The 9,887-nt window shown below is 34.8% G+C and overlaps 1 protein-coding gene across 3 annotated transcripts; it reads left to right on the forward strand.

Moving 5' to 3' along the window:
- The first annotated feature begins 946 nt into the window (after positions 1-946).
- Positions 947-9,238, forward strand: LOC115971393. Of its 3 annotated transcripts, none has more exons than XM_031091289.1 (7): positions 947-1,047; positions 2,633-4,070; positions 6,096-6,151; positions 6,279-6,512; positions 6,602-6,893; positions 7,867-8,063; positions 8,739-9,238. In XM_031091289.1, the coding sequence occupies exons 2-7, from the start codon at positions 2,850-2,852 to the stop codon at positions 8,890-8,892; spliced, it is 2,154 nt and encodes a 717-aa protein (XP_030947149.1). In that variant the 5' UTR covers positions 947-1,047; positions 2,633-2,849; the 3' UTR covers positions 8,893-9,238. The 3 variants fall into 3 exon arrangements, with proteins under 3 accessions (XP_030947149.1, XP_030947148.1, XP_030947147.1); XM_031091288.1 differs by having other exon boundaries at positions 953-1,174; XM_031091287.1 differs by having other exon boundaries at positions 953-1,169.
- The last annotated feature ends 649 nt before the right edge of the window (positions 9,239-9,887 follow it).

Consider the following 9,887-nt stretch of genomic DNA (forward strand, 5'->3'; position numbering starts at 1 on the left):
TAAAGTAGGTATTTGGTGTGGCAAAATGACATTTTTTTTGCAACATCTGCTGTGAATGCTCCAAGAGTCTGTTTGGATACCGCTTATTACTAAAAACTGAAAACATTATAGTAAAATAATTTTTAAATGTGTGAATAGTACTGTGGGATCCAATTTTAAAGAAAAATTTGTTGAAATCCGTATTTGCGGGTCCCGTGAACAGTGCACGAGACCCACAGAAATGAAACGCAGACATTGGACACCGGGCCTAAAACACCATCCAAACTCAGCTTAAAACAACTTCTCAGAAAAATAAAGTCTCTCAAAGAAAAACATTTAAAAAAACATTTACAAGCATGTTATCAAAAAAAAAAAAAACACACACACACACACATTTACAAGCATGACCTGCTAGGCTGCTAAATTAAGTTACAACTAGTAGGAAAAACTTGACCTACAAATAGATTTGGAAGAAAATTTTATCCAAAGTTCCAACTCATTATGTGGTAAATAAAGAGATAATTCAAATATAGTTAGTTACATGACACATTAAAATTTATTTAAATAATATATGTGAATAATCTCATAAACTATAATGTACTGGATTGGAGGAAAATATTCTCCATGTTATTTTCTTTCACTTTTCTATCTTTCCTCTTACCCAATCAACAACAACAACAACAACAAAAAAAAAAAAAAAGAAAAAGAAAGGGGAAGAAGAAGAAGAAGGATAATTCATTTAAACAATAAAATAAAAAAAATGTAGTTTCAAAGTAGCAATTAAAACTCATAACTCTTAAGTAACTATTTAAACCTTGAGATTAAAAAAAAAAAAAAAAATCAAACTCCAAACTAATAATTCTTATTTTGTTAGATTTTGAAACCTCAATCTATTATTTTTTAAAGTAATAATATTTAATTTGTTATAAACATAAATACTCACATGTTTTTTTCTCATTTTTCTCTCATGCCCACGGATTTCCCGCTTCTCTCGCTTCTGACTCCTCTTCCCTCTGAAAATTTCCCACTTTCAACGTTTCATTTCAATCTCAACGTCAACCAAAAATGGTAACTTTCAATTTATTTATTCATACCCAGATAAGATTTCTTTTGTAACTTCTTAGATCTTCTTCACCATTTCTTACTGCTCCTCCATTTTCCATTACGACCGATTAGCTTCTCTCAGATCTGTAAGGTTTCTATTCTCATTTCCACAAACTCTGTAATGGGTTTTTGTTTTTTCTATTTCATTTGATATTATTGCTGCACCCCAGTTCCTGAAAATCGAAAATTTGTTTCCTTTTTTTGGATTTTGTTTGTGTTTGTGGATAATGGGCATTAGTGGTTCATATTTGCCCTCTGTTTGGTTGCTGAGAAAGATGGAAATGATAATGAGATCATTGATTGATTCGTTGAAGATGGCGGGAGGTTTTGTTTTCTGGGTTTTTTGAGCTGTAAATGGATGATTTAAATTTAAAGAAAACAGTTTTTTTTTTTTTTTTCCTTAAATTTTATTTTATAAAACATAAATATCCACCTAATCTTTGAATTCGTGTGGCTTTAGTTTTATATATATATATATATATATATATATTTATTTGTTGCTGTACGCATTTGTCCTGGTCTGTGTTTTGCTTTTTTACTTTTGGGGTAGTTGATTTTTTGACCCATTAGTTCAAAGTTTGAATCTAAAAAAATTCTCATTGTTCAAATTTGAATATAGGATTGAAGTATTCTTAGGTTTATATCCACTATATTGACTAGGTTTATATCAGGTATTGATTTGGTCATTTGTTGACAATTGTATAAGTGGGCCCTGTGTGCAACAAAATGTTTGGGTTTAATTTTTTGAAGAGTGTTCTTGTTTGAGGGTCTTTTGCAGAAATCACAGTATCATGAATGCATTATGAGTCTAGGTGTGGTACGAGTACAAATGTTTCTTACTTCAATCATGGATGAACATATGCTTTTAAATGTTGTATTTTGACTGTATATCATTCGAATTTTGGCACGGTGTGTTGCTAGTTTCTGGTTTTAGCTTGTGTAATTTGATATTTTCTTTTTGATAAGTGCTTGTGTAATTTGATAATATTTAACATCTCCTCTTTGTGTTTGGACTAGGAGTGCCCGCTACCGATGTTGCTGTTATAAAAACATAAACAATTGTCGGGTATCTCAAGAATCCTAGGATTTGTTCTTGAATTTGCTTGGATTTTGATGGCTGATGGCTCCTTTATTAATAGCTGTCAAGCTGTTTTAGAAATTCAGGGTCTCTTAGTTTTACGTCCATCTTTTCATTTTAGATGCTGCTATAAGCCTATAACATGTGACTTAGATAAGTATTTGCATTGGTACTGCATGAGGGCAGGCACTAATTAATAAAAAACTTATGGCAATCTAGAACCCAAAATGGATTAGTCTTTGGTCCTTCTCCTCCCCCCTCCCTGTTACTGCATTTCAAGTGTCTGGTGTGATATTTAGAGGCCTTCTTTTCATTATTATGCTACATCACATGAGGTTGGATGCAAATATCAATTTATGCATTAAGAGTTTGCAATTATATCTTTTAGTGGTGTAATTTGTTATTTTAAATATTCAGATATGAGTGCTAAATAATGATATTTTAAAGCTCTTTTTTGAACTTGCTGTGCAGCCTGCATCAACTCCTTGAATCCTCACAATCTACATGTGCAAGATTAATAAAAATTTTAGTGCACATTTTGATGAGTTGGATCCCAAACTTTATTTCTTGCTGGCCTGACGGAAAAGGAACACTCAACTGGGAAGAATAGACGAATTCTCTAACCATTGTAAAGTTGGAGGGAGAACTTGTTGTTCAAAAAGAAGATCAAGGGGAACTATCAAAGGAGATGGAATCTTTAAACATCAGTGAGGATACTCCTAAATTAAAAAATGATAATGGGCATGATGGATTGGGTGATAAGATGGATGTGAGTAGGGATTTGCAGTCTGAAGCTCAAGAAGAAAAGGTAGATGATAATGTTGGACTGAATGATTTGGTTGAAAAGAAGGATGGGAGCAGGGATTTGCAGTCTAAAACTGAACAAAAATTGGACAATGACTCTAGTGACAAGATAAATGAGAGTAGGAATTTAGTTGACAAGATGGATGAGAATAGGGTTTTGGAGTCTAAATCTCGAGAGGCTATGGACCAAACAACGGAGGAGGTTCTTGGTGAGGAGAATGAACAGGAGCCTGTCTTTGATGGAACAGAGGTTCCTGGGATGGAAGCTAGCCGAAGCGCATCTACCCGTTCATTGGATCTTTATCCAGAGACTCAGGGTGTAGTTGAGAAAGCAGTGGCACTTAAAAATTTTGTTAAGGAGAAGGGTGTAGTTGCAGTTTCCAGCGTTCTGCGTCGCCTTTCTGGAAAAAAAGATGAAAATGGACAGGATGTTTTTGAGGATGAAAATAGGGATGCACCAGATTCCACCGAGAACAGTGATGCCAAAGAAGTCTCTCAGAAAACAACTGAGAAATCTGCATGGAATCCATTAAGCTATATAACGATGTCACGTGATGCTGATGCAGACAACAAAGCTGAGTTGAGGGAAGAAGTTGTTGAAGAATCTGCACAACCTATAGCCATGAAAGGAAGAATTTTACTTTACACAAGGTTAGGGTGCCAAGATTGCAAAGAGGCTAGGTTATTTCTGTACTGGAAAAAGCTTAGTTATATTGAAATTAACATTGATATCTACCCCAGTAGAAAGCTAGAGCTAGAAAAAATTTCTGGGTCTTCTGCTGTTCCAAAGGTGTTCTTCAATGAAATCCTTATTGGTGGATTGAATGAGCTAAAAGCCTTAAATGAGTCTGGAATGCTCAATGAAAAGATTGATTATCTGATCAATGAAGAACCATCATTTGAAGCTCCTTTACCGCCTCTTTCTGGTGAAGATGACCTCTCCAGTAGTGGGGCTATTGATGAACTAGCTTTAATTGTCCGAAAAATGAAAGAATCTATTGTTGTTAAGGACCGGTTTTATAAAATGCGAAGGATCACCAACTGTTTCCTAGGTTCAGAAGCTGTCGATTTCTTATCAGAAGATCAGTATTTGGAAAGGGAAGAGGTTAGTTAAATTTTATTTTGAGTTTTGGAGAAAGTCAGTCTACTTTCTGGTATTGGCTCACAGTCTGAGTTTAGTAGTCTGAGTCTTTAACTCATAAAGCATACCTAGACCATTGTAAGACTTTAACTTCCCTGTCAATCTCATTCTACTGCATTTGTTGTAAAAAAAAATGATCACTAATTTATTTATTTTATTAATATAAAAGAATGGATCTCACTTTGCATTTTTTTGAGTCTCAAAGACTGATCCCTTCATATTGTTGAGATTGAGTATAAAATAACAAGCATGCATGCAAACACAAAGTCACATAGCATTGATGTTTTACTTATGAAACTTTGTAAACTTTTGATGACTCAAAAATAAAATAATTATTAAACCTTAATTTCAAGTTGAACTCTGATATACCAGGAAGTTGTTAGTTGTTGTAATTTATGCATTTTTAAGGCCATGGTCACGAATTTGAGCACAAGAAGTTATGCTCTTGGTTTTGGGTGGGTAACGGCTAGATGTTACTTCCATTGAACTTATGAATGATGTGCATATTGATGATCTACCTTGTAGCTAATGTATTTACTTTATTGCACTGCTACCATTTTCAAAATTTTACTACACATCAGATAACAATTGCCATCAGATGCTCTTCATGTTAGATTTTTACCCAGATATGTCTGTATGGATACTGTGACTATTTTGGTATCTGTTATTATAACATAAACAAAGCATAAGCAGCCCCCAGATGTTTCTATGTTGGTTACTTGGCTCTTTGGCATTCTTTAGGGAAATTATCTTACTTCATATTTCAATTGTGCTATTCTTTCATTGTGCTAATCTTAAATAATTCTGGAGTTGCACCAAAGAATTATTGATCTTTTTAGCTAATGTAATGTTTCAGCGTCTCAAGAACTCAAATTATGGTCAAAGATTACTAGTTAAAGTTGGTGGATCTTTCATTTTACCAAGTTCAATGTTAGTCAGATTAATTGACATTTATATGTTTCGATGCAACAAAAAGATATTATTTGGAACTAGTTTTGTTGATTGGTTAATTTGTCACATTTTATTAAATGGTTGGATTGGTATTAGTTCGGATACAGCAAAATAATATAGTATTTTTTTTTGTAGCATTGTGACTGTATTTCTTAGTGGTCTTATATAGTAGCCTATTTCCAGCCTTATCATGCAGTTGTATGATGCAGGACAATTTCAACAGGGAAATAAAAGAAAAAAAAAAAATTTTAAAGATAACCCTAAGAATCAGCACTTTGGGGTTGCCTGGAATCAACACCAAAGAAACTTAGGAATTAGGACCTAAGCTGTTGGGAATTAGCACCCAACAGTTTGGAAAATCTCTAATCTGAAATTTTATTCATCAAACATCTCTCCTCTACAATAAAACCACCAGGAGCCTTTTTATAGAGCTTCCAGGAACAAAAGACAATCTTATAAAAAATTGAAACTCATCCAAGAACTAATCCCTATCTAAAAGACATGAATTTTAATCCCTATTTGAACTAAAAATAAAAGTCTAAAATAATTCAATCTCCTATGAAATAAAGAAAATCTAAAACAATAAATTCTAAAATAGTTCTGGTTGTGCTCTTGCATCATTGTACAATGTTCTCTCTTTCTGGACTTATAAAAATCTAAAGTACCCTTTAATCAACCAAATTTACCATACATTAGGTAAATGAGAAATCCATATGGCATTTAATGTGGACTATGTATATTGTGGATCCTGAGCCTTTATGTCTGCATTGTTTCACAGGACTAGAAAATATATTTATTTACTATTACATCTTCTCCTCATCCCTCTCCTTTTTTTCCTGGATAAAAGGTTGTGGAGGGTTTTCTTTAACCCATTTAATCTATCACCCATTGAAGGGCCTTCTTGAATATATTAGCTGACCAATAACTTATAATTAAAAATGAAACTAGAGGCGCTTTCTCAGTTCATCCATGTTCTAGCTTGTTTATATCATTGTTAACATTTTACCTTTTATCTCTTGTTCTTGTGTTTCTGGACAGGCTATTGAATTTGGACGAAAACTTGCAAGCAAACTCTTTTTTGAACATGTTATTGAGTGAGTCTCTTGAAGTTCCATTGATCTTTATCTGGCTCTGGGTCACTCTTTTAATTATTATTATTATTTTTAAAATCCATAATTGACCATTCTTTTATGTTTGTTCTCAATGTTTACTTTGCTCTAGAGAGAATCTGTTTGAGGATGGTAACCACTTGTATCGCTTCTTGGACAATGATCCTATTGTGTCATCTCAATGCCACAACATCCCAAGGGGTATAATTGATGTGAAGCCAAAGCCTATTATAGAAATTGCTTCAAGGCTGAGATTTTTGTCCCATGCAATTCTTGAAGCCTACACATCAGAAGATGGAAAGCACGTGGATTACAGAAGTATTCATGGCAGTGAAGAATATGCAAGGTTTGTTGACGCCTTTAACTTTTGAGGAAAACTCATTGTAGTCGGCATATCTGAGTTTTTATTGATAAGTCTTCTGTATAATTCTCTAGGTATTTGAGAATAGTTGAGGAGCTCCAAAGAGTGGAAGTCCAGGATATGCTAAGGGAAGAGAAGCTTGCTTTCTTTATAAATCTCTATAATATGATGGCCATCCATGCGATACTGGTGTTGGGTCATCCAGCTGGGCCACTAGAACGAAGGAAGTTGTTTGGAGACTTTAAGTATGTTGTTGGTGGGTCCACCTATTCACTTTCAGCTATTCAAAATGGCATTTTAAGGGCCAACCAACGGCCACCATACAATCTCATGAAGCCATTTGGTGCAAAAGATAAACGTTCCAAGGTAAGAAAGCCAAAGTATAATTTTCTCAAATATCAAAGTTGCTCTGCCTTTTGTTCAACTGCCACATGACCATTGTTGTAATTGTTTTAATGAGTTATGTATGTAAGCCAGCTTCTTTTTTGTTTTTGCTTCGTTTCTTTCCTTTTTTTTAGGGGGGGTTTGGGGGGGGGGGGGGGAGTGGATTTGAGGTATTGTTATAGGCACTTTCTTTTTTATTCTAGCAAACAAATGACCATTGAACCAGGGCCCCCTCCCCCATTGAACTATCGCATTATTTTATTAAAAAAAAATTTGAGATCATTCATTGTTAAATAAAATCATTGTTTTTAAATATTACCGTTACTGTATTGTTGTAATATTTCATGAAATCTATTGGTAATGAGAAACAAAAAGGCAATCTTCTTGATATAGCTACATCCAAAGGAGATCCCTTTGGAGCTGGAAAGATCAAAGGGGCATGCGTTAGACATCTCTCTCTCTCTCTCAACTTTGATTTCTCATTTTTTTAATCTGATGTAATTACTCTTTCTCATGCAAATACGACCATTCTCCATATCTATGAAAATAAGCTTCACTTTGCTTTGCACCTAGCAAAATTTTGTGCTAGTGTGTTTAGCCTTTAATAACATGAGATTTGGAGTAGTAGATGCTTAATAAATGGTCATTCTCTTTCTCTGTTCTGTTTGCTTTTCTCTTTTAATTTGGGTTTAGGGGAAGGAGAGAAAGGGGCCCTGGGGGGTGGGGGGGGATGTTGTGTCATACGTATTATAGAGGCAGAATATGAAGGGAACAAGACACAGTATCTTGTTTCCAATTTATATTTGATTATTTTGGAAATTTCCTGGTGGTTTTTGATAGGTTTATAGAGGTAGACATGGAAAGAAGTTTTGGGGACTTTGTGCACAAAGAGTTAAAGAGTGTCTTGATAGGCAGTTCAATTTTCCTCATGCCTGTTTTTTTTCTCTTGTACCAGGTGGCTCTTCCTTACCCAGAACCACTTATACACTTTGCGCTGGTTTGTGGTACCCGATCTGGTCCTGCTTTACGATGCTATTCTCCTGGGAACATTGACAAAGAGTTGATGGAGGCAGCCCGTGATTTTTTAAGAAATGGAGGAATTGTTATTGATTTGAATGTCAAGGTTGCATCGGCTAGTAAAATCCTTAAATGGTAAGTTTAACAACAGATGCAGGATGTAATTCTTTTCTTTTTGGGGGTGAGGGGAGGTGAGGGTTGGTTCACAGAGCACTTTACTGTGTTATTTAAGGGCAAACTTGGAATCTCCCTCTCTCTCTCTCTCTTTCACACACACATGCATGAGGTAAAAGGAACTTGTAAATAGACATGCTTGGCACACTGGACCAAGAGTTTGATTTTAAACTTTCAGAGTTGCAAAAACTCTTGTTGCTTAGTGAAATACGAAAGCTGATTGAATCTTGAAGTTAAAACTCCCAAATGAGAATTTGAGGCATAAATCCTTATGTTTTGACATTCCTGAAGATCTTTGTGGATCAATTTGTTGTGGAAGAACATACATGGGTGCACATTTCACATCAGTTATGTGAAGCCATATTCTATCATTCTATATGAAAAATACGAATATTGATATCTGAATGCGTACTATTTTTTGGGGGGAAACCAAGGTTTGAAATTAAGTATCATCGGCATATGCATACACACTTGCACACACCATGTCTTAGTGTAGCGCTGTAATCACATTGAATGACATATATAAAATGGTGCAAATGTACGACTGACATTATATATCATCTGAGAGAGGTGATAACTTGATTTATTATATTGCTACTTTTGGTATCTAATATTATTACCTGAATTGATGCTCAGGTTTAGTGTAGATTTTGGCAAGAATGAAGTAGAGGTACTGAAGCACGCATCAAACTACTTGGAGCCGGCTGACTCTGAAGGGTTACTGGATCTGCTTGCCAACTCTCAGTTGAAGGTGATACATCAGCCTTACGACTGGGGCTTAAACCGCTAGAGTTCGTTTATATTTTCTTATACCATATACAACTTAAGATAATTTTCCATAGTCTTATAAAAATTAGCCCCAGGGAAGTGTTGGACAATATGTTACTATTGTTCCATTAATCTTTATCTCCCATCAAAGGCATGTCTGTATGTTTGGAACAATATGATGGCACTTACTGATGAGCCAGGGTCAAAGCGCAAGGAAAGTTCCATGCCTTTTCCCCCCATCTTTGACAAATTTATTTATATTTCACTTTTTACCATGAAATGCAGAAACATCTAGCTTCCCTTCCATGGGATTTGTTTTGCAATTTTGCTATAGATTGAAAGAGCTATGGATGAGTTCCTTTAAATCATTGATACGATTTTTGTGAATTGTGATATGGTGATCATCATTTCTCTCCATTAGTTCCTTCTAGAGTGCATGTTATATATATGGGCAAAACTTAGGTATAGTACCTTAGGTTTCCTATTTAAAATTTTGATATCTATCCAATTTGACATTCCAAACAACGGCGTTAACCCATGGTTTAAAATTTTTTCTTTTTTCCTTCCTTTTTTTCCTGTACTGTGAGAACCCACGGCTTCAAATCTCCAGTTGCCTTATTTTCTACTGGGTTTTAAACCAAAAAAAGGGACCCTTCTTCCTCATTTTCTTAGTAACAAAACAGGAAAGATCAAAAAATAAAAGCTAGATCTACTGGGTTTCAAACCAAAAAACGGCACCTGAACTTGAAGCTACGATCAAATCTAATCGGATTTGATTTGTTCGGATTCCACAAAATCATAAATCAGAAAAGAAGAAAGAATCATAAATCAGAAAAGAAAGAATCATAGATCAGAAAAGAAGAAAGGAAATAGATACACATACACACACACACACACACACTGAGAGAGAGAGAGAGAGAGAGAGAGAGAGAGAGAGAGAGAGAGAGAGAGAGAGAGAGAGAGAGAGAGAGAGAGAGAGTCATAGATTAGAAAAGAAAGAATCATAGATCAGAAAAG

This window comes from Quercus lobata, chromosome 12 (genome assembly GCF_001633185.2).
Source record: "Quercus lobata isolate SW786 chromosome 12, ValleyOak3.0 Primary Assembly, whole genome shotgun sequence".
Classification (NCBI taxonomy): Eukaryota; Viridiplantae; Streptophyta; class Magnoliopsida; order Fagales; family Fagaceae; genus Quercus; species Quercus lobata.

Bases quoted from the DNA above. Each gene is read 5' to 3' on its own strand.
- LOC115971393 (XM_031091289.1), top strand. From the start codon at position 2,850: ATGGAATCTTTAAACATCAGTGAGGATACTCCTAAATTAAAAAATGAT. The intron at 6,513-6,601 runs GTTTGTTGACGC...ATAATTCTCTAG, and splicing joins GGCAGTGAAGAATATGCAAG to GTATTTGAGAATAGTTGAGG. The intron at 8,064-8,738 runs GTAAGTTTAACA...ATTGATGCTCAG, and splicing joins GCTAGTAAAATCCTTAAATG to GTTTAGTGTAGATTTTGGCA.